This window comes from Anoplopoma fimbria, chromosome 6, assembly GCF_027596085.1.
Source record: "Anoplopoma fimbria isolate UVic2021 breed Golden Eagle Sablefish chromosome 6, Afim_UVic_2022, whole genome shotgun sequence".
Taxonomy (NCBI): domain Eukaryota; kingdom Metazoa; phylum Chordata; class Actinopteri; order Perciformes; family Anoplopomatidae; genus Anoplopoma; species Anoplopoma fimbria.
In genome coordinates, this window is record NC_072454.1 from 10,685,116 (window position 1) to 10,709,130 (window position 24,015).

General features: G+C 41.2%; 1 protein-coding gene across 5 annotated transcripts; it reads left to right on the forward strand.

Annotated features, from left to right (window-relative positions):
* The first annotated feature begins 2,505 nt into the window (after positions 1–2,505).
* mgmt (O-6-methylguanine-DNA methyltransferase) lies at positions 2,506–22,250 on the forward strand. Of its 5 annotated transcripts, none has more exons than XM_054600555.1 (5): positions 2,506–2,551; positions 4,774–4,922; positions 13,748–13,908; positions 18,378–18,517; positions 21,447–22,250. In XM_054600555.1, exons 2-5 carry the CDS (start codon positions 4,786–4,788, stop codon positions 21,573–21,575), a joined length of 567 nt encoding a protein of 188 aa, XP_054456530.1. In that variant the 5' UTR covers positions 2,506–2,551; positions 4,774–4,785; the 3' UTR covers positions 21,576–22,250. The 5 variants fall into 5 exon arrangements, with proteins under 5 accessions (XP_054456530.1, XP_054456532.1, XP_054456531.1 ...); XM_054600557.1 differs by having other exon boundaries at positions 2,507–2,569; XM_054600556.1 differs by having other exon boundaries at positions 2,507–2,551; positions 4,777–4,922.
* The last annotated feature ends 1,765 nt before the right edge of the window (positions 22,251–24,015 follow it).

Consider the following 24,015-nt stretch of genomic DNA (forward strand, 5'->3'; position numbering starts at 1 on the left):
GGCATTGCTTATGTGATGATCAGGCTAATTCTTTTGAGAGGAGTGGAATTACAAAATGTCAAAGTAAAAATAACAGGTTGCCTTTTTCCTGCCTGCTTCGTGGTTTGATTTAGAGGAACAGACATTACATCAACTGTACACTGGGTATTCACAATGAGAACACCCAGACCTCCTCGATGTGCAATGTGAGGCCCACAGAGCCATTTCTCCTGATTAAAATGCACACTCACACACAGCGCTGTGTGAGAGGATGGCGGTTGTTCAGTCTGTCAGGACTTTCCTGCTCTCCTAGAGAATATCTGATATCATAAATGACTTCAACTCCTCCCACGCCAACATGAGAGTTAGATTGCGAACACAGGAAAAGAGAGCAAGACACAGACAGGCAGTATGTGACTGAGCTATGACAATCATACACTACCGGATGGACAAAACTGCTAATAAACAATTTCTGTCATCTTGACAAAAAGGTTAGGGTTGTTATTCTCACAAACATCTGGTGCTGTACACTAAAAGGAAACTGTGCAACGTATAAGTCTATCAACACCTCACACAAACAAAAATAGTGAGGGAAACTGAACAGGAAAAAGAGCTCTTTGAGTCTAAAACAAAAGATATCAGCCCGGCTGCCAACACAGACAGGGCACCACACCTTGGCAATGATGCCGCTCACAATCAAAGGAACAGTCGTCATCAGCGCAGCCGTGTTTTTAAAGGATATCTTAAAAAGATTAAAAATATGTGTCATTATGGAAAACAATCGAGGCTGGAACCTTTCGTATACCAGGTTGTTATGTCACTCACACGCACTTCAGGCTGTTTATTTCAAATCACCATGGCTAAGAATTTCCTGTTTTTTAAAATAAATTATTTGCGCTCATCAGAATAAATATACATGACTGTACAAACAAAATATGAAATGTGCAAAACAGCTTTCATGTGCCAGCAGTAATTAAAATTAATATACAATAAATATAGGATGGCAAAAAGCAAAAGCTGTCTTTAAATCATTTTAAATTTGCACATTTTAAACTTTTTCCCCCACTAAATGATATAAAACAAATGCAGAAACATCCACTGTGACTGCCACATATGATAATTGTCTGGCCACTGAATGCAGCATTAAAATGATTTCAAACAGTATGGCTCAGAAGATCCAGCAGAGGGGGCTGCTTACTGCAATCATATGCTGATTAATTGAGCTTGATTCTCCCCATGCTGCGAACATAAGTTGTCCCACACTGTAGGCTACATGTTGTTATGTGGGTAAAGGTTACAAGGCTTTATGGAAGTCACCTTTTACCACAGGTAGCCCTTCACACCATTTTTGATGAACATTAAGAAAACAGTGATTTTCTGATTATCCCTCATCAAGCCTATATCAAACTAGGTTATGTTCATTTTTATTAATTGTGCATGTTGCTCTCTAATTAGCTAATGAGAGACAAAAAGCAGGTTTAGAGCAGAAAAATGCAAATGACTCTTAGAAAATAGCACAAAAAAGTAAATGGCAAGGCTGAGAATCATCCTTCATTGAAATGTCAGAGATAAATGGCTCAAATGTCACATCAATTAAAACGGGGGACAGTTAGTAGTTCATTAAAGAGAGAGCCATATTGCACCGTCGGGTACCGTTGCCAACCCTTACTATCTGGGGCAGACTGGCAGCGGGTCCAGATGGCACGGAAATCCTCACAGATTTCAAAATGGTCTCTGCAGGGGTGGCGTTTTCTCCCCCGCTCCCACCCTCACCGCTGAGATGGGGTGTGGGCCACAGGCCCACGCCGGCCTACACATTCCAAACGGAGGCATGCAGAGAGCTGAAGGCACCACAGAAAAAAATAAAAAAAAAGCTTCAGAGGACAACAGACATTTTAAACAATACATGACTGATGCCACACACTTGGTCATAATGACTGAAATATATGTTTCAGTTAAATCTTTGACTGCTCCAGGCAACATAAGGCAACTCCCTCTCCTTTAAACTGCATACAACTCTAATAAAAGAATGCTGCCCCAGGTGTTGTTCATAATAACACGGTGACTTTATTAGTCGGTTGCCAAATGTTAATGGTTGATAGCATCGTATAGGTGTTTTTTTTTTTATCCAAAACGTTATGCTTGGGACCCTGAATACCTCACTGTCACTGGAGATACATAATTGGATAAATGTCTCAGCTTTAAGTGTAGGAGAAAAGTGTTTGACATTATTTTTCAAAATATGCATTGGCTTTTTCTTTCCTGCTGTAAAAATATCAAGCAAATCAAAATATCTAAATTACTACATTACTACTCTTCGGTGTACTGAGGCCCCTTAAGGACCCCAAATCCCTACTTGAGACCTATAAGACAAGCATCTGTGTCTGTCCCTGGCAGGGGGAGGAGCGGAGACTTTATAACAGCCAATCACAGAGCAGTGGTTGACTTTGGCCTCTTGTGATTGGCCAACTCGGCCACGCAGTCTGTAGAAACAGGAAGAGACTCTCTCCTGCGTTTGTGCTGCAAACAGAACAGAAGTGGACACCGCACGGAGGGGAAAAAAGGCTTCATTGTAAGCACCAGAGTTAATGTACGCTGTTAAAAAAATACATTTTTGGCATTTGTAAGTGCGCACTTAATTTAAAAAGATGCGTTTTAACTAGTGTTAACACACTTCACTCATCAAATTTCGCACAATAAGCACACGTGTTGCATTTGCGCAGCCACAGCACGCTTTCTACTCAATTAATCACGTAGGTTTGACCAGGAACTAGCGTGATGAGAAACGAGTGGAATGATGGACGAGGACGAGGAGGCTGCCAGTGATTTTAAACAACACAAGCTGCTTATTGTTTGTTGTTCCTCACCGTGAAGAGCTGGGTAAACACCCCTAACATTCAAGTAGTCACTTAGACCAGTGCACTGCACCGAAGACGGTGCACAAAAAAACATGATGGCGTTATTTTTTTTAATCAGCCTAGACTATTAGGCAAGGCCATTATTGCCAAAGTCCATTATTCCATCTATGAGTCTATTACCAGCTTGCTAAATGGCAGCCCGTGTGTTCAGCGCTTATCCAAAGTGCACTGTACCATTGTTTGGCTCCGAAAATTCTTGCCTTTATTGTCAGTTCAGGCAAACCCCCGATGAATACAGTGAGAGCTGCAAGAGTAGAAACAAGAAAGTTGAAGCAGACGCATTTGTGATCGCATACCATGACAGATGTGGTGGTGTGTGTGTGTGTGTGTGTGTGTGTGTGTGCAGAGGGGTGCAACAAAGTCTAAATGAAACACTGTAAATGCATGACTACTTTTTTTTTTATCATGTACCCTTTGTTTAGTCTAAATATATATATATGTAGTAATCTATTTATACTTAAATTAAAAATACAGGTTACATTGAGCATTGCAGGTTTTTTTTATTATAGTTTTTGTGTTTTGGGGGCTGAAACTATATATTTGAATCATATATTTGCTTTATAAAATATTACAGAATTAAATGAGAGTTTAAAATGACTTCACAATTTCCTAAAGCTCAAGGTAACGCCTATTTTTGTTTTAACAGCCGTAAACCCCTCACTCTGCTATTGCACAAGACAAAATAAGCAGCAATTCCTCAAATATGTGAAGCTGGAACTAGGAAATGTTTTTTATTTTTCCTAGAATAAATAAACAAAATGATGAATTGATAGTTGCCAGATTGTGATGAATCGGTTAATTATTCGGGCTCTATTTTGTTTTTTGTTGCTTGATTAAGTAACTAGTCTACAAGACTGCATCTAGTTTAAAGTACATTTTGAAACTGCATTTATTATCCGGAGACAGCCTCTCAAATTTGAGGATTTGCTACTTTTTTACTATTTATTAATTTGTAAACTAGATATATTTTTGGTCTTGGACTGCTGGTCAGACAAAACAACACATGTGAAAATAGTCACCGTGGACTCTGGAAACATTTCTCTCTATTAAAATCTTATAGATTAAACAATTTTTATACATCATGAAAATAATCATTAGTTGCAGCACATCACACAACCAACATATGAGTTGAAATATATGGATGTGAATAACATGCACTATTAAAAATGAAAAAGATAGAGAGAGATGTATTGTATTTGTACCCTTTAGACACTTTTTAGATCAAGGTTTCAGGAAGGAAAGGTTTCCTTGGTTGAAACTCTTACAATCAATGTGACCTTTATTTATTATAACCCCCATCTCTCAAAAACTCACATATAACATAGTCAATCATCTCTCCTTCCCTCAAAGTAAAAATAAAAAAGGAACTGCTGTCTGGTTATTGCCAGTATCCATCTCAGTCGTCAGAAAAGCTGCACGTTTTTGCTGTTGTTAAGGGCTGGAAACCAGAATCCCATCGGAGTTGCACCCTAAGGAACAAATTTAATGCTAGAAAAACATCCCGACCATCAACCAAAAATGACGGATTGAAAATAATGTCGAGCTATCTTGGGAATCCCCCACCAGACAAGGGAACAGACTGCATTGTTTTTCTCATTTATGTGATATATAGAACAGAAAGAGGGGAAAAAATGGGCGATTTATTGGTTAGATAGGCGTATTCTTTTCCATGCACAAAAGAAATATTGGATAGTAATGTTGGGATCAAGTCACATCATGACATTGTTCCGAGGCTAGGTGTTCAAATATGTAAGTCATCATCCGTTGGTGGCCCGCTAGGTTTTCAATAGATCATTCAATGCAAATATGTGTGTGAAATTGTGCAAGTTGCCACATGAATATGTCAATGAACAGAGTGTAATTTGTGCTTCCTTAGCAGGGCAGCGAGATGGAGAAGCAGAGGGAGAGCCAGTGCACTCAGAAGACCATCTCATTGCTGAGCCCCCTGGGGACGATCCAAGTCAGTGGATGTGAGAATGGTGTGCACACCATCCAGATCCTAATGGATGTCGCACCTGCTGAAAGGTACTGTACAACAGCCGGGCTGGTGACGTGATAAACAAAGGTGTGAAATTTACAAGCGGACAGAATCCACTCCTGTGATGGAGTGCCACCATTCCTCATTGGAAGCAGGGCATTTTTGTAGATCCCACAAGAAATATCCGAGAGAAAGTTGGGCAAATATGAGCAGGCACTAGAAATATGAGGGGCACTAGAATACAGTTGGGCTTGAAATTAGATTTCTGATGGCATGTGGTTGTGATTCTTCCTGCAGTATATTTGAAATTTCAGAAAAATAACTTGTTTATTACCCACAGGGGAGTTGATTAAAGCTGATGTCTGTAGGGTCAGCAAAGGCCATGGGGGAGCATGGACTGTTCGCTCCTGTTTATTTATGTTCCCTCCAAGTTGCATGCAGTAGTTCTGAGTGTCAACCGGCGCTCAGAAATGTAATATGTGATTGCGTTTCATTCCCCACCCATCCCTCAAAATTGTTAGAATGTCGGCAGTCTTACTGGAGCGATCGAAACTGATTAAACTCAGCTTTAATAAGTACTTATTCCTGAATTTTACAGGTCCACATCCTACATCTCAGATTAGTTTTGATTAGATTGAAATTAAATATCCATGTATCGCAGATTCGCATTTGATAAACTTGAATGGTTTGGGAAATTAAACCATTTTCAAATGCACCCGGATAGGAAGTTATCCCTTTTGAAAATGTATGTTCGAATTCTAATTTATGGAAACCCATTAATGACCTTGTATATTATACCTCAACATGTGTTTCCTTCTCGACTGTCTGCTATTTCCTAAAATTCATCAAGCAGTAAAAACATTCCACTTGTTGTTAATGAGTTGAAGTGAGAAAATTAATAATATGGAATTTTGATTATGGAAGATGTCCTGTAACCATGCGCAAGCACCTTTCTCCCTTTCCTTGTGAACGGGGTTTAATTTGTGTGTTCAGGTTCAGTAGGAATATGCAAATGAATTTAATGATTCGCATCACTAGATCATTTCTCAGTTTAATATCATTTGCTATGTCGGTCATAAGTGATGCTTCGATCACATCGCTGTCTGTACGATCTCAAAGGTGGGAGCAAGAAATCATTAAACTAAATGTTGAGATTTTATCTCGACCAGTTGAATACGATGTTATTGTCATAGGACAGGGGAACTAGAGCCACCTCAGATATATGGAGTAACACAATGTAAACAGGCATTAAGGGAGGCGAGATAAAGTGACAAAATATAGGCTTATCTTTGCAACCGGCTTTACATGTAGATCTCACAAAAGCCTGCCTGTAGCGGTAATGGTTCAAATCAGCCATTTCCATTGATTTATTTATGACATACTAAACAAGGCTCTCTCCAGCTTTGGATGTGGTGTGGTACAGGCTTAGGAAGTCAGTGTGATAAATGATCTCTAAGAGCGTATTTTGGATAAGGGAAATAGATAACATCTATGCATAACATAAAGTAAAACCTACAGTAGTATATTTGTGAGCGAGTCACAGCTTTGCAGGCTTATGCAACTCTGTTTGCCATCTATGTTTCTTTTCTTCTTTTTTTTTTTAAGTATTCACTATTTGTTGGTGTTGAACAGCCGGTGCAGCAGCGAAAGCATATGTGGCATTGATAGATAGTTATTGATAAATGCCATTATAGCTACATAAACGCCCTTGAAGTATTGCTTACGCACCATGACCGTCAGCGCGTTCTAATAGAAACGTCTCAAGCCCCTTTTGCTTCCTAACTGATCTTAGGAACATTTCCTAAAATCAACCTCCTCTGCCAGTCTAACGACAGCCCTGAAGGCACCATCAGATGAACAAATTCATTACATCTCAACAACCCCTGTTGGGGCCCTACGCACCAGCCTCCCTGTTAACCAGCTTTTCCCCCCTTTTTTAGTTTTTAGCATGGCCTCAGCGTTCGCAGAAAAATGATCCGCATTTTGTTTACAGGAGATTACTATTATCTGAAATATGATGCTTCTTGCCTCCTTCACACAGAGCACAGACACATAATACAGAGGAAATCATGGAGTACTTTTTTATTAGGGTGAAAAATGAAAAAAGGGCTGGACTCCTGCCCCGAGACATTTTGTGAGCATATTATTTTACAATGCTTTGATCAATTTGTCTGTCAGGCTGGCTGAGATGTGGGGGAGCAGGAAAAAAGCAATTTAGCTTGTGAGGTCCTCAATAGAAATGTACTACAGGAGCCTGTGTATGACATGTTGCATTAGAACCTGAGTAGCCTTTATTGCCTGATAATGTCGCAAGGCAATGCTGATATCAATCACCCTTTAACAGCCAGTATGATGTGTTTTATGAAAAGAATAGAAAAAAAAATAATGCATGAAGCATTTCTTGGAATATAATTGATTTAATTCTGAGCTGGGGGATTTCTACTTTTAACAACATAAAAATATTGTGTTGGAAAAAACAGGCACAAAATGTGCTAGAAGCTAAAAATTGTTAAGAACAAGCTCTCTTGCATATGCTCCTATAGAAAATTGTAATTAATTTTACACGGATAAACATTCTCATTCTCCGTCTCATTTGCATATAAATATAAACAATATATTTGTGCATCTGAATTCCCAGCACACATGAGGCACGTGGTCTGCCTAAAATCCTAAGTGGCTAAATCCAAAAATTATCATTATATTTCCCAGGCCATAAATCCCCCTTTTTTTCTCTGACACAAAGCCTTATAAATCTGTGTCTGATTTTTCACATTGCACATTGTTTTTAGTTAATGATTTTCATCTGTTTGTTGTTGCTGTGATAGTGGGGAAATGTACCATATGCTCCGGCAAAAGACAAATGATTAGCAAATGAAATTCTGGACAGCTGTCTGACTGAAAGCGTTTGGTTGATAGCATTCTGCTACCATAATTAGCTTAAGCTTTGGGTTAATTAACTTTCTACCTGGATATGCATAATAATAGCATTCTGCAGAAAGCCAAGGAGCTTCCAGTATATCAGCAGCAAAGGCTGGCTTGTTATTTTGTATTTCAGCTGCATATTTCAATTTCAAGAGGCGATTTAGCTCGGGAGCATCGTCAAATATTGTAGATTTTACTCCCCAAGCCAGATAATTCTGAAACAATAGCGGTGTATTATGTGGCAGAAATGCCATTTCTGAATGTAATTAAAGCGGATGAAAGCAATCACCAATTTTTAAACGCTTTTGTCTAGCATGCGGCCTACTTGTAAAAAAATACTCATCAAGAGGAGAAAAGAGGCAAGAGAACCCCCAAGTCCTTATATAAGAGGCCTTTGAGACTGAAGTGAAGTACAACAGTAATTAGTCTTTTGTATGAATTTTTTTGCCGGCCATGCTCATGATTAGTTAAGCATATGAGAGGACTGCAGGACTGCATTGGTCTTAAGGAGGAGGGTGTTAAAGTCTATTTATCACCAGTTATCCTCACAGCTTTCCATTATCACTGACAACACTGGATGGGGCCTGAGAACAGCCTAATTGTTCTGAGGTGGAGTGTTTTTGTGTCAAACCCGTCACCTCAGTCACATTGGCATTCATAAGCAGCCAGACATTTTCCATCTATCCAGCCCTAATACCCAAGCTGTCACAACAGCTTTTACACACTACCAACGCTAGTGTGAAATATCTGAGGTGATGCATTTATCGTTTTTCTCACACTCATGTAGTGTTGTGAATCAATGTCCTGGTTCACACTGAATAGCTTTATGGTAAATGTGTTCCCTGTTTGGGGCCTGTTTACATGATGTGCTCACACACCGGGAACCGTATCAACAACTTCTTTTTTTTTTCTCCGTATCATTTCTCCCTCCTCTTCTCCGGCTCTCCTTTTTCTCTCTCTCTCTCTCTCTCTCTCTCTCGTATTTAGTCTCACACATAATTTGAATCAATTGAAATTATTTTTTTGCTAGATTTATGGACAAGGCTGTGTGCTAAATAAACTGCTTACATTTGTAACAAAAATGCGTTGTCATACAAACAGTGATCTGCTGAGATATTGAATGAAATCATCAATAAAGCAGTGGGGAGACTTTTTGACGTAGTCCCTTTAGAAATGGTATGAATAATTCATTGTGTAATGATATTCAGATCATTTCCGTTCTATTTTTTACTGCGGCCTTAGAATATTGTTTTGCATGTTGTGAAGTGTAGTACTCAGCTGCGTATTCATTAAGGTGCTGCTCCCACTGGCCCTTGGACCCATCTGTGCTCTGCGTTTATGCCTCGATCTCTCGGGACCGTCCCAATCAGGCTGCATGTGCCATTTCCTGTGTAAACCAACACCTGTGTAACACACTACCTGTAAACCGTCCCGCACACAGACGAGACACAGACGTTCACTCGGATGAAAATCTGCAAATGTTGTGGTTTCTAAAGCAGAGCCTCCAGGGTGAGGACGGGAGCCGAGCGAGAGTTACCCTTCGCTGTAGAGATGCGGCTAAAAGCAGCTCCTGCAGTTTTTATTTTTTTTTTTTTTTTTTCCCCCTGCTGTCGACCGGGGAAGTTTTTCCCGGCACGAGGGTTGCGCTGGTTTGTTTTAGAACTTGATTGGATTCTATATCTGCAACATGCAGAAGTGTACAGTCTGTGACATACTGAGGCAATATGCAGAGAGATGATTCCGCTCTGACATCTTGGAGAGGAGTACGAGTCAATTATGCCCAAGTGTTGTTCTTGCTTATCTTCCTGCGGCACCAAACAAGGATTTAGTCAAGGATTTAGGGGTGAGGGGGCGGTGGTGGGGATCATGGTAAGCGGTTCACAACAAAACACTCAAAACTCCTGGGAGCGGGCACTGATTTAAAAATAAATTACAGAAGACGAAGCGCTAACACTCAAGGGCCCTCAGCAGTGCTGGCGTACACAGGTGAAGATTAGCCTCCTCGCTAATCAGAGGAACAAGGCAGTAATTTGCTCTGAACACAGACAGTAATTAGGACTTGGTGACACTGGATTCCCATAATGCCTTTGTGCTTGACGTGGTCAAATTTTGACAGAGGCTATCCATGCAGGGTCACTGTCCCTCCAGTCTCTCGGCCCTCTTCAGTTGAGGCTCTAAAAGGTCCCTGCAGTTACAGGGGATCCCTAATGTACTTTATGCCTCCCTCACTGGCTCCTTACCATTCGGGTAATTGGAATCTCTTACTATGGCACTTGAGAATAGAGGCTAAAAACACTATTTGAAACTGCTCAGTAGTCTGTTGTAGATAAACATTGCCGCGTCGGGGTGTGTGGATACACTACATAATGGAGTAAGAGTTAAGGCTCTGGTAATACATGCCTTCACTGACTCCTGTGGCTAGCCAGTTGGGAGAAGACCTAATTGTTGTGTGCTTTGTTGCCTACTCAGCAGTATTTTACCACCACCTTTATGTATTGGATTGAGTGTTGCAGCCTCTTCGGTGGACATTCGCTAATAAGAGTGGTTGGATATCTAGAGAGCAGTTTATCCGGCCGAGTTGTTTTTATTTTGAAACGCCCGAGCACAGAAAGTGCGCCCCCACAGCAGAATAGGAAGCATTCCTTACAGCTTACCACTCCAAAAGCTCTCGACTTTAGTGCTGCAGTAGCTAGATAGGCATCTGAATGATCTTCAAATGGTTGAACGAGCTGCATTGAGCAAGTGGCTTACAATTGTATCACAGCCTTTGGCTCAGAGACCATCAGGATCTTGACATTCATAGAGACATGCTGTATTTTTTTCCCTTTTTAGACAGTCATTTTAGGCTTTTTTCATGCTCTCTTGAGTCTTTGACGTCTCTGAGTTAAGTATCTGCAGCTCTAAGGCCGAGGAAAATATTGGACTGCTCTTGGCCTTTTCTATTTCATCCTCTGACCCGCCATGTTACCCATGATCGGTGAAGGAGAACTCTGGCAGGCTGTGTCAAAAGTGACAGCCGATCGAGTCAGGATGAGCGCCATCACGCTTCACAGGATGGAGGCATGAGTTCTGAGTTTTTCCCCTTTTTGTGCAATATACCATTACACCCTTCGCCAGATTCCTTTCAATTAGATCCTGTGGTTAACCTGTTTCATTCTTACGTCTGCAGCTGATAGAAAAAGTCTTACTGAAGTCTTGTGCAACTACAGATACAGAATATTCTTTTTTTTTTTTTTTGTTCCTTTGTCTCCTTTGGTTGTTTCCTCCAGGATGAATGAAATAAGCTCCAACATTATATAAATGCGCAATTCATTCTTTATATTAGAGTTGGGATATAGGTAGAACTCCAAATGACTCCCACTTTACGCAGCAATGATTTATGGTAATTGGAAATTGATTGTGACAGGAGCACAATATTAGAAATTTTCTCAAATCACAATCTTCTACCAAGGGAAATATTCTTTTTAGTGCAGCAGATCCTGGCTAGTTTAGAATTAGTTTCTTATTTCCTTACCTGTGATGAAATAGTAAACGCCTGAAGGACATTGGGAAAAAAATAGGATTTTAACTAGTCAAAAGATAATAAATAACAATTTCGCTTTAACGTAATTTGTACTGTTTATTGAAATACTGTTTATTGTCACTACCAATTATATCTTTTTGTTTTTTTAGACGGGGGACGGCAAGTACTTTAAAACAATATAAAGACTACTTCACTTTTTGAGAGTTTCTTTGTAATAAGCTTAACATTTTTCACGCATCTCTAATCTCTCATTTGAAGGGCCGCGTTTCTAACGTGCCTGTCCGGAACACTATAAAGATCTTATGGTGCTGCTTGATTTGTAATTCATTGAAGCAACTGGAAATGTTGCCAGCGCAGGAGCTACATCTCCACTGCCCACATGCTCTTTAAAAACAATCCCCCATAGCACCTAGAGGTGACAGACTTCAGCTCGACTGATGTTGTTCCACTATTATTTATTTATTTTGGTGTTGTTTACCGGCCATAACATGTACTGCATTGCATTAACTTTTACTACTGTCAATGTTGTATCCCTCAAAAAACACCTTTAGAAGCCGGCGCATCCGTATCGGAGGGCTGAGGGGAGAAGAAAAATTAGCCACGGTGACAAGTCTGAAGTGTGAGCCGGGGGTCAAAGGTGCCGAGCCTTAAGCAAAGGTGCTCTAGCCTTTGTCCGGTAGATTGTAAGGGCCTGCGGGTCCAACAGGAACATTTCCACACACAATATCCCCGAGCTGTCAGTGTGCAGCGGCTGGAACATCCTCTCAGAGAGAAAGAGGGGCTGTGGAGGGGTAGAGGAGGAGGAGGAGGAGGAGGAGGTGGTGGTGGTGGTGGGAGGAGGGAAAGGGGAGGGTGGTGGAGAGGGAACAGTGGCCTGAAGATCCTTGCAGAGAGAAAAAGAGAGGTGGGGGCGGGGGGGTGGGATGGTGGGTGTGTGTCTGGGGGTGTAGGTGGTGGGGAGCCAAAAGAGCTGGAGTGGGAGGATAGAGAAATAGAGAGGGGGAAATGAGGGTGGGAGAGCAGAGGGGAGGGAGGGATAGAAAGGAGAGACAATGACAAGTAGGGGCTGGCTGGGCACTCACCCATGCCGACAGAGATTGCCATGAGCCATGGCCATTGTTTGAGCGGGTCTCAGCACAGGAACCCGTCGGTGGGTTTCCGAGTTTTCACCACTCAACTACAAACTGCTGTGCGGTTTATTTAGAAATGAGAGTATTTACACCTTTTACTGTATTTACACCCACTGTTAAAACGGCACCCGGGAGACTTTCATCACACAGCCACAAACTAGCAGGCGGAGCGGTTTCCCCTGAAAACTGACCCGCTCAGTCATAACACTCCAGTAAACCTCAGCTTCACATGTCCAATATAAAACGTTGCTCAAACTGTGACCTGCAGAAGTGTAAAAACACTTTAGGGCCGCGTTGTTACGGCGGGCCAGGAGAGAGACGGTCTGTGTGTTTAACAAAGTAAATGTCTATTATTAATACCATACAGGATAAGCCAATTTTGAAAAAAGGGGCACTTAAATGGTGGTATTATTTATTTATAAGTCCTGTACACCAGTTAATGGAATTGGCGGGCCTGCTTTAGATCCACAACACAGCTTGAGGTCCACTTTGCAGTAATGCACATGCTAAGAGAGGACCTTCCCAGTAGGGTCTTTAAGTGTCAAATATGGGTCAGTCTGCTTGCATTGACCTGGGGGGTGGTCAGCAGCGGAGAGAAATTCAGCTGTTAAGTGATGCCAACTCAACCATCGGCAAATTCCTCCAAGCATCTACTCATGCTAAGATGCCCGTCCAAGTGCAGTGCTTTGCTGGCCAGCACTGCTCTGGCCAAAAAAAATCCATTTATTCTTGTCATGAACTATAAACTAGACCCAAGCAGAGTTGAAACTGTTGTTAACGCTGTGCTCTTAACTTTTTTTTTTTTTACTTCCGTAAGAGCTGCAAGACTTTTGAAAACTCTTCTTTTTTTTTTTTTTTTCCTTCTTTCAGAAAGTGGTTCTGCTTCCTTAAAGTTGTTTGAAATAAACTGTTAGCGCCGATCCTTATGACCCGACAATGTTTCCTTTCATACTCATATCATGCTGCACTTCATATACATCTATATCTGCTGTTCCAAATGCCTGGATTACTAATCTTTTATATTTCTGGAGTTTTCTGTCCCTCACAGCTCTGATATTTGTCACGGCCCCACTGACAGGAGCAACAACCGAAATGTGCAACTTTAGATTTTAAACACGTCTTGATTACCAACTTTAGTTTCACTCAGCGAATTATGCCATCTTGCATCTGTGTCACCCGTGGCATGTTATTACACTCTTGTGACATATTTTAGCACTATTCAACCAAGAATTGGGTATTATGATTGCTCCTCTGATCCCCACCTCAACTCCCCATCCTGCCTCATATCCCCTCGCAGGAGCAGCGCGGCCCCCCTGAGCTGTGTGGTCAACGATAGCCTGGCAGAAATGAGCCCCGAGTTGCAGCGCTGCGTTGAATGGCTCCAGGCGTACTTCAGTGAGCCGCAGACCACTGGGAGTCTCCCGCTCCCTGCCTTTCACCACCCCGCCCTGCAAGGAGGTCTGTCATGGATAAATATTTGCAGAGCCATGACTGGGATCAGGCTTCACTCTTAATTGTCAGTTACATCATTTACACTCACTGGCTCACTGTGTTATAATGAAGTATTTTATGGCTGAGAAAGTGAGAGGGAGAGAGAGAGAGAGAGCGAGGGGGGAGAGAGAGCGAAAGGAAAAGCGAGTGAGTGGGTGAGCGAGAGGAGAGAGAACAGAACACAGAGCTGTAACTTGGTTCAGTAATCTGTGGCAGCTCTTACCACGCGTGTTAGTCTTGGCAAGCTTTTCCATGATTCTTGGCACATTCTTTGAAACTGATCGAATTCCACTCTTGACATTTTCAGACAGGAAGCTTTCTTTTTTTTTTTTTTTTTTTTTTTTTTTTCAATGACAACATGTGAATGGTGGTAAAGTTTGAATGAGCTTATTGTTGGCTTGACCAGTCACCTAGGACGAGTAAAATGAAAGCTCCTGCGAAAAAACGGACAATTAGTGTCCTTTCAACTGGTAGTTGTGACTGCGGAGTGAATGATTGAGGGCGCTGAGGAAAAAAATGAGGAATTAATTATCCCTGGCGCCTTTTGTTTTTTTGAGGAAACAAACAATTCTCGCAGCCTGACGGCTCACTTTTGAAACTCTTTCACTTTCCTGCCGTTTTTTGAAACAATTCCAGGCTATTTCTTTGTCACACTTAGACGCTGGTTGCATTTTAACCTAAAGATTTTCAGAAGTGCTCATTTAGACCCAGAAGCACACCTACACAGGAAGAAAAAAAAAAAAAAATAGCTCATATATATGCATTTAACAATTGTGCCTCTCTTCCCTTGCAATCAGGCCTTAGTTGCTCTCTAATTTCATGCAGATCTGCAGTGCTTGAGTGATGGCATTTTCAATGAGCAGGTACTCCGTCGAGACCCTGCATACAGCTATGAGTCCCACGCTCCCGCAAAGGCAATGCAGAAATACATCAGGACCAATTACGATATCAACTTTCAGTGTGATTCCCTTCGCCACCAAGTGCTTGTGTACCAGCCCCAGGCTCTTTCAAATCGCATCTCATCTGAAGTCTTTGGGGTTTTAATTAAATTTCAGGATAGATGGAATTCTTCATTAGTACCTGATCTGAATAGGTGATTGTGCTGTGTTCCACCTCTCTCCCTCGCCTGTTGTTTTGGGGCTCAGTAAATACAGGGTTTAGGCTTGGATTGCTCTCAGTAGTCAGAACCATAGGCCATGCCAGTATAAAAATGTTAAATGTGAGCATCAAGAGTATTTGTCTTCGGAGGGAGGAAAATAGAAGCTTTCTTTCTTTTCTTTTTTTTCTTCTTTTGCTTGTTAATTCACAAATATTAAGGATTCGTTTTTGCCTTACTGCTGTACAAATTCCTACTCGATCTAGTCATGCAACCGCTGCCTGCTTGAAAAAAAAAAAAATACAAGTTTAATCAGGTCATTACAATCTGTGACAACCAACTTTTGTTTGCTCAGTTATCTTGTGGGAGAACCTGAACGCGACAGCGCTCTCGCAGCACTTGTCATGTAATATTGAGTTGTGACCTTCACTTGAAGTGTTGCCATGTTTATTTACACATTTCTGACAAAACAAGCCACTTTTCATATTAGCTGTCACGATATACCTGAGCAACAGAGGTGACATGAAAAGAGATGCGAGTCGCAGTTTTCTATACTGTCTGACTGATTGTCATGTGCAACATCACACGCAAGTTGGGTCGTCGGAGGTAGAGGAATGGCGCGTGCGTGTGTTTGTGCGTGCGTGCGTGCACTCGCATGCGCCCCCTCAGAAAAACACAGACACCATCATGGGTTGGTTCTTAAAACGATGCATATTCTTATCTCATTAATTATACATCCATATGTAACAGACGAGAGGATCTTAGTCTCGGTAAGCGGCACAGGGAATATGCAGGGAGGGGGCCCGGCAAAGGGGGGGAAGGGCGCTCTTCAAAGCCCAAATGACTGTGTTCCTGCAGGAGGCTGAACCTCCCCCTGTGCACAGCACAGGGCGAGATGAGACACTCACCAGGACTCGCCCCTGTGATGTGGAGAGGAATTAGGGAAATGAACGTTTTCAGAATATCGAATAATCAGAGAATCATCAGCACCCCGTCAGCCTTCAAAAGTATGGATCCCTCAAGACTCGAGAGACACTTTGACTGGGAGTCAAAGTCTTCCCTCCCATTAGACACAAAGGATAATGAGGTAGCTGCATTTCCACTATTGTCTTCTTATTGTCAAAATCATATATGAGGTGACTGTCAGTCATCTCCCCCAAATCCATCATTAGCTGGGCTGATGGAATTCACTTTATTTTCATTATTTATTTCTTCCTTGAAATTGCTCCCATATACAAAAATTATGAGCAAATCAATCATATATGCCAATACGTTAATAATCACTAGATCTGATTCGATTTCTTTCCGCGGCTCAATCTGCCTCTGCAGTGGCCCTATCACCTGGCCTCACAGTAGGTAATGACCTGTGACATAATTATGGGATGTCTGTAAACATGTAAGTGCTTCCTCTCAACTTTTATTTAAACAATTGACATCACTGCACCCCGATCTAAAGAGGGTCCTGACCCCAGACACAGCGTATTAGGCTCTTTATGAAGTATGGGGCTAGGGGACTGCTCTCCAAATCATTGCTGGTCACCTCGAGTGACCCGCATGAAGTCTCTGTCACTAACACTGATGAGGGCAAAGTTCTTTAACCTCTGCAGCGGCTGATAAAAGCGCAGACACTTGTTTTTTTGTCCAGAACTGTTGGAGATGTGAAACCTTACAGGAAAAAAAAATGCTGCTCGGGATTTTGTAAAAGTATAAACGGCCCCGTAGCTTGTTGCTCGGTCTGCTCGTAGGCGAAAAGTGCTCAGCGGCCTGTGCTGGCTTGACACTGACTTTGGTTGTTTGTCAATAACGTTGGCATCAACAGGGATTTGTTCCAGCCATAGTCTGGGCAAGTTGTCATCTACCCACCCGTGACAGAGCGATATCAATATGTCCCACACACATCATGTGGCCAAATCCGAGCTTTATGAGGGAGAATAATGCATAAAAGAAATTTCAAGGGTTGTATCTTATCTCCTCATAACATTAAGTCTGTCTGCGTAAGAGCCCGTCATCTCGTTGACAGCGTGATTATTACCTGAAAAATTATTAAACAGTACCTACGGGCCTTGTTCAAGACAAAGAACTCACATGGGTGCGCATCAATCAAATATATCCCCTTTAGGTTTTACACTTATTCCCCCCAGTTTAGGCAAATTGCCTTGTTCGCGTGGCTTTGTGTAGCGGAGAGTGACTATAAGGTAGCGAGGGAGCCTGGGGAGCAAAGGATGTTCACTCTGTAGAAGAGAGACAGGGGTGTGACATGTTTTCACACAATGCCAATTTAGAGGGATTTCTCATAGATCACTTGTCATGTGCTCTCTTAGACCATATAAATGAGAGAGAATGGGAGATCACTAATTGAATTTTCATGACTGAGTACATGTATGTACTAGAAGAATTTCACCCCCTCTTGATAACGAGACTATTGTTCCCCATCTTGTTCTCTCTGTGCAAAAAAAAAAGTGTTGTTCACTTGCTTCACAAGCTCTCTGCATCAATGTCTGAAGGTTTCGAGATGCTTCAAATACTATTCCCCCTTTTTTTTTTTTTTTTTTTTTTTTTTTTTTTTTTTGCAATCAGAACTAGACAAACATGCCTCTCTGTCACTGCCTGGTAATCCAGAAAAAAAAAGATAATGCTACTGCTAAAGTGCTAATGAAATCAAAGCCGTTAATGTGGTCGGTTAAGCTGCGGATGATTTGAAGAATTCCGCCATTTAAGTGAAGATGATATAATGAATCTACTCTGAATAGAAAGCAATTAAAAGGACAAATTGGTCTGATTAACCTCAAAGTCATCCCACTGCCACAAATGGTGTGCAACATTCAAATTATTATTATTAAAAATCTGGAGCAGATTTGCAGTCTTTTTGGCCTCTCTTAATCCTTTTAAATGAAGGAGCGAACTTTTTTAATTTTAGCTGTGACCTTTCAAAGCATAACCTAGATTTTTCTGCCATAGAAATAATTTTCTCACATCAGCTTCTGTACTATGTTAATACTAGTTCTAAGGTCAAATTGAGGGACTTCTATGTATTTAGTTGTTAATGAGTATTGTAAAGTCCTACAGAGCCCCTTGGAAGAAGAATTGGCCCTCGAACATGCAGTTCGACATGATGAAAAACCATTAAGTTGATCAAAAATGAAGTGATGTCTAAAGCTTTTGGTTTAAATTGAAAAACACCAGTTTATTTCAAAGGAGTAATGCCAGCGTTGTACTAAAGTGTTGTCTTGTTGTCGTCAGCCTCTCAGGCAGCTGTCTGATTAAATGAGGGACTCCCTCTTCCTCTGTTCTCTGCATCTGTCTCTCGCTCTTCCTCTCTGTCCTCTGCTTTGTGGCGAAGATGCATTCACCAGCCGCGTGTTGCAGATACTTCTGAGGGGTGTGAAGTTTGGAGAGACGGTCTCGTACAAGCGCCTCGCTGAGATGGCGGGAAACCCCAAAGCGGTGCGTGCAGTGGGAGGGGCCATGAGGAGGAACCCGGTGAGTGTGGCTGGCATTGACTGACAGGCTTCTCTCTGACTTACCTGATTTAGTCAGATAGTGAAACTCATCATTTGTATTAGAATAAAATGAATGACTTGATGAACCTGCGTGTTGTAAGCTGCCTATAGTCAAATGTTAATTAGTAATATTATAAGGATAGTAAATAAGTATCACTGGAGACACTACGACATCCAGTATTAAACGTTAGAGCAGCAACTATTAGTCAATTATTTTGCAACTATTTTAATCATAGTTAAATTTGAGTCACTTTTCAGCAATAACTGCATTTTCTGGTTAATTAAAGCTACTAAAATGTGAAGATGTGCTTCTCTCTGTTAAACGCCATTTTCACTGTTTTCTGATGTTTTATATACGTAACGACTAAATTTGGAAAGAAGTCGGCAGATTAAGCAATAAAGAAACTAATCATCAGTTGCGGCTCAAATTACATATTCAAAAAATATAATTTGGATTATGTGTAACAACAACACATGATTTGCAATATATTTAAAGGTTTTACATCACTAGGTTATGTTGCAATAATGCCAAAAATATATAAGTATACAAATATAGAAACTAGTTAAAAATGAGATATATGTAATCTATTCTTCTGGTACATTCAATATGCTCAAATAATGAAAAATATATATAAAGAAATAACACAGATTTTCAGTCCATCTGTTTTATTTCAATTTCTTGAAGAGCACTGCCTACAACAAAGTATTTGTGTCCTCCACTTGAATTTTCAAATACAATAAGTTTTTTAATTCTTCGTGACGCAGGATATTTAATCTAACCTGTAGGTGTGTTCGAAAATGAGCAATAGCGGAATAACCGCCTCCCTCTGAGAGCGGCGGAGAAGTAAAAGTCTACCTACAGCACAATTTTAAGCCCACACCTTTTGTTCCTGTTCTCTCAAATCTTCACTGTAGATGTTTGCCGCAAATCTCCAATTCTTGCAGGAAACCTTGCCCGCATCATTTTGCCCATGAATCCACTGTGTACAAAATGGAGGGCTAGAGGGCAAGTGGTGTGTCTTCTTTTGATCAAACCCTTTGATCAAAGCCCGTTTAGCTCTGCCCATGTAGTGCTGTGGGCACCACCGGTGTGCTCTGTGAGGCAGAGAACACTTTTCTTGCACGGAAATGCAGCCAGTGAGATGCTCTCCCTCACATGTGCAGTGAAATAGCTCGTTTACATCCTCATCTCAGTGCTGTGCTTTTCCTCTGACACTGTTTTTGTTAATAAAGTAGGAAGAAAAGTCATTTAGGATCATTAAAATTAATTTGAAAACACAGAATAAATGCAAATAAACCACACAAAAATAAACCATTTGTGTGTTTTTAATACCAAGCACTAGTTTCTTTATTGGCTGTAGGTATTACATGAGCCAGTGGCGCTGCTTTCGGATGGCTGTTTAAAACCTCTCGGTCTCGTGTTTTACAGGCATCTCCGTCCTTTTGTCAGGGAGCCTGGGAGCCTGAGCCCTCAGCTCCTGATACAGATCCAGAGTCAGATTGTCGGTGTCAATTACTTGTCAGTAGCGTTGCTCCACTCAGGCTTCCACTGTGAAAAGCTCAGTGTGCTCAATCGATCCGCGCCTCTCTGTGGCACTTCTTCTTCACCAGGATTTGAGTATTGATAAGCCCGGCGTAGTGCACTTTTCCCCCCCAAGTGAAGAGGCAGATCCGCAGGCCTTGAGGGTACCCTGCTCTCCCTCCAAACCCGGGGAACAGTATTGATCCGAATACTCGAGCAGTATTTCTCTGTCTGCAAGGTTAATCTGGGGCTCGGAAAGTTTTATTGCTGTTGATATGGGAGCGGGTTTAATGATGGATTTGAACTGAAACACACTGCATGTCCAACTTTTATATAAAAGGCTGGAGGACGTGCCGCCATCAAGACGGGATAACGTGGTTCAAATGGAGAACAAAGGTCACAACGCAGCAGTAGCTTGGGATGTTTTTGTTTTAAGTGTAACAAAAAATACAATGAGGGCAACATTAATAATATTTGAAAAGGATTAATTGCTGTGACCCATTCCAACCATTGCCACTCTTCTTGTTCTGAATGCACAATGATCGAAGTGTTCTGGGCTTGCTTGTTTAATCTTTCTCCAGCCATTTAGTTTACAAAGAACTCGGGACCCCCCTGGCAGTCTTCTGCAACAAGAGTAAACGCTCCACCGACTTCCTCTTTTTAATGATCACAGGGTTATCAGATCTTAATGTTGACACCCTCTCGATTGAATATTCATCCTGCTGGTGTTTTTGCCCATTAATTTTTGATTGCTTCTTTGCTTTACACTATTAAAGAGTAAAAAACATTTATACCCAAAGACTGAGCCATCACCCTGAATGTGGATTTGTGCAGGATCAAACCAGACACTTCTGGTGTGACACTTTGTTTTCATGCAGTGCATGAACATAAAAAGCAAAAAAAAAAAAAAAAAAAAAAGAAGAAAGTGCAGATTCATATTTTCTGCACGTTGGTTACTTTTAAGTTGCACCGTTTATGTAGTAAATCAGAGATTCTTTCATACATAATACATATCTACTATCAACATCTCCAACTCTGGTGTTGTTGTGATAATAAATGTCAACCTGAGAATAAGAAAGCAGTAAAGCTCCAATCTGTATTTCTATTTTTTTTTTAACAGTTTTTAAGTAACGCGTCATAGTTTTGTGGTAACAGTACTGATCTCTCAGGGAATTAATATTTTTAAAGCTTAAAACATGTATAGTGCAACCTCCTTTATGAATTCATGAATAGAAAAAAACAACTGTTTGTCGAAAGAAAAAGGTAGAAGCAAACATTTTTAAAAGTATCCCTGGTCGCATGTAAAATTGTTTTTGTGTAATATTTGCAGAACTTGAACATGTTTATTTCCTCAGAGTTGAATTTTGTCTCCGTCTGTCCGTGCCAGGTTCCTCTCCTCATCCCCTGCCACCGAGTCATTTCTAGCAGTGGACAGAGTGGGCCGTACATGAGCGGCAAGGGCGACCATCTCAAACAATGGCTGCTCACCCATGAGAGGCGGAGAAGCGAAGGCTAAAGCAGGACAGAGGCCAACTGTCCTTCATTCAGTACACACACACACACACACACACACACACACACACACACACACACACACACACACACACACACACACACACACACACACACACACACACACACACAATGCGGGGATTTTCTTTATTTTCTTAAGAACACAAAACAGGGCCATAAAGTTTAGCGTGTTTGGCACACTCTGTGGAACAACTGGAGCTTCTTGTAGATATTCAGTTTATTCTTCTTTTTTAAAAATCTAAGAATAGAGATGCTGCATAGTTAATGTGATACAGAGTTGTTGCAGAATTAGAATGTACAAAAATAACTTAAACAGAGAACAGTAGGAATTACAAACATATGCTCCCGTGGGTCTCCGTTGCGTTTGCCAGATAGTGCTGGAATGGTTTTTCTAAAGAATTATTATTCCCTTAAAAATATGTCTCTTGCATTGTTGTTGTTGTTGTTTTTTTTTTCTCCTAAGCAGAATTAGTCTTTGTACCTCTCGTTGGTTTTTTAATTTCCTGCCAAGTGAATGCTTTGTTCAACATCCAGTGATAAAGGCTCTGAATTTTACTGCTACAAAGCTTTGTAGTGAGGCATTTGTTTTGTCTTCATTTAGATCTCATTGTTTGCTCTCGCCTTATAATCCAACTGGAGTGGAGATGTCTTATGCATTATATACTGTACCTTTGTTACATTAGACATGTTTAAATAAATACATCTCAAAAAATGACAACTCTTGCCTTTTCATCATTTTAATTGCATTTAATTTAAAAATTGATTTCATGTAGCGTTCACTCAGTACAACTCATAATTAATTATGCTGTATGTCTTCTCACTGCAGCTCGGGATGTCAGAGCTCCTTTTTTTATTTCTGAGTAGTGTTTTCCATTAGAGGGCAGTACAGAACGGGAAACAGAAATCAACATTTCAACCTTGAATTCATCCTGCACATTTAATCTGTAACTTAAATGTTCATATGTTATTTTTATTTTTGTCACAACCCAGTTTAATCCCTTTGGGATAAATTATTCTCTGTTGAAACGACCATATGGAGAGGGCAGCAGTGGTGGAGTGTGTTCAGAAATAGCACCTGCTTTAATTGAATATGTCCTTTACTTTTATTTTCCACATTTTCTTAGGATGATCTGCTGTAAAATTGACAGTTTAGTATTTTTTTCCCTAAGTTCTTGAACAGTCTCCTGCAGCCCCAGAGTGACCCTTACTTGCCCATAGTTATTCCTCTTCCGCTCAGCCCAGGTAGCCTAATAATCCACCCTCCAAAATAACCTCGGCTCTAACCTTTACAGAACCAATTCAAGTGGCCCGCTTGCTGAATACATTTGAACTTTGCTGCATTTTTGAATTTTTTTATCCGATCGGCTGTCTTGCCGTGCTGCTGGACTCGCTTCCTCTGCCGTTGGAGCACCATCGCAGCGTAGATGTTGAGGCAGCAGACAGGCAGATGAAGAATGAGAATCAGTCTGTGGTTTCACAGAGGGCTAATGATGCCTGTGGTGACTACAGGCTACAGTCAGCCCCCTAACGAAGGGAGCTGTGACACAGCCACAAGGGGTCCCATTTAAGCCAGGCGCACTCTGAAGTGCACTGTAAGCACCCTCCTTTTTTTTCCTTGTGGCTAAGTAAATTCTATGGAATGCTGTGAATTTCGCAGCCGGAGAAACTGATGTCTGTAGAGGTCTGAGGCTGATGTTAAAAAACCAAGTCCGGCATCAGAGCTTCAAACACGCTGCCAGTAATTGGCCATGTAATTGCTGAGCTACACAAGGAATCTCTTAAAGATAATTCAAACCTTTTTTTTTTATTTCTCAAGTTTTACATTTTCGTGGCAATTTCATATTTATCAGCATTAGTAGCAGTGGTATTATTATTATTATTATCATTATGTCTGTATTGTTTTGTGGGAGTATTTTCACCATGTGTACCACTTCCATATCACGCTGGCTCGGAGATAAAAAAAAGGAATTAGATTAAAAGAGGCCGAGACGATCTCATCATCCGCACTGTTAATCTCTGTGAAACCTTTAATTTTGGCCTAATATCTGCCTCCATTTCAGAGAGAGAGAGAGAGAGAGACTAAAGCAGTGCATGTGCTCGCATGCTCGTGAGCGCGTGTGTGTTTGAGCATGTGGCCATGCGTGTTGGTGTGTGCACATGTGTATGTCCATATGTGTGTGGGTGAAGTGGATGATATTGAGTCTGACTTCATAAATCACCCAGACACTGATAAACTCCCCATGCACCCACACACCGCTAATGGGCAACCCTTAAGGAGTGTGAGTGTCTCGTGCGGCGTTTGATTCAACATTTATTAACCCCCTCACACACACACACACACACACACACACACACACACACACACACACACACACACACACACTCCCTCACATACAACACACACTCATTTGAGCCCCAGAAAA

What these genes read in the sequence shown, in the direction of transcription:
- mgmt (XM_054600555.1), top strand. Translation starts at nt 4,786, where the DNA reads ATGGAGAAGCAGAGGGAGAGCCAGTGCACTCAGAAGACCATCTCATTG. An exon ending in GATGTCGCACCTGCTGAAAG is followed by an intron (nt 4,923 to 13,747) that starts GTACTGTACAAC and finishes ATCCCCTCGCAG; the next exon opens with GAGCAGCGCGGCCCCCCTGA. An exon ending in CCACCCCGCCCTGCAAGGAG is followed by an intron (nt 13,909 to 18,377) that starts GTCTGTCATGGA and finishes TTTGTGGCGAAG; the next exon opens with ATGCATTCACCAGCCGCGTG.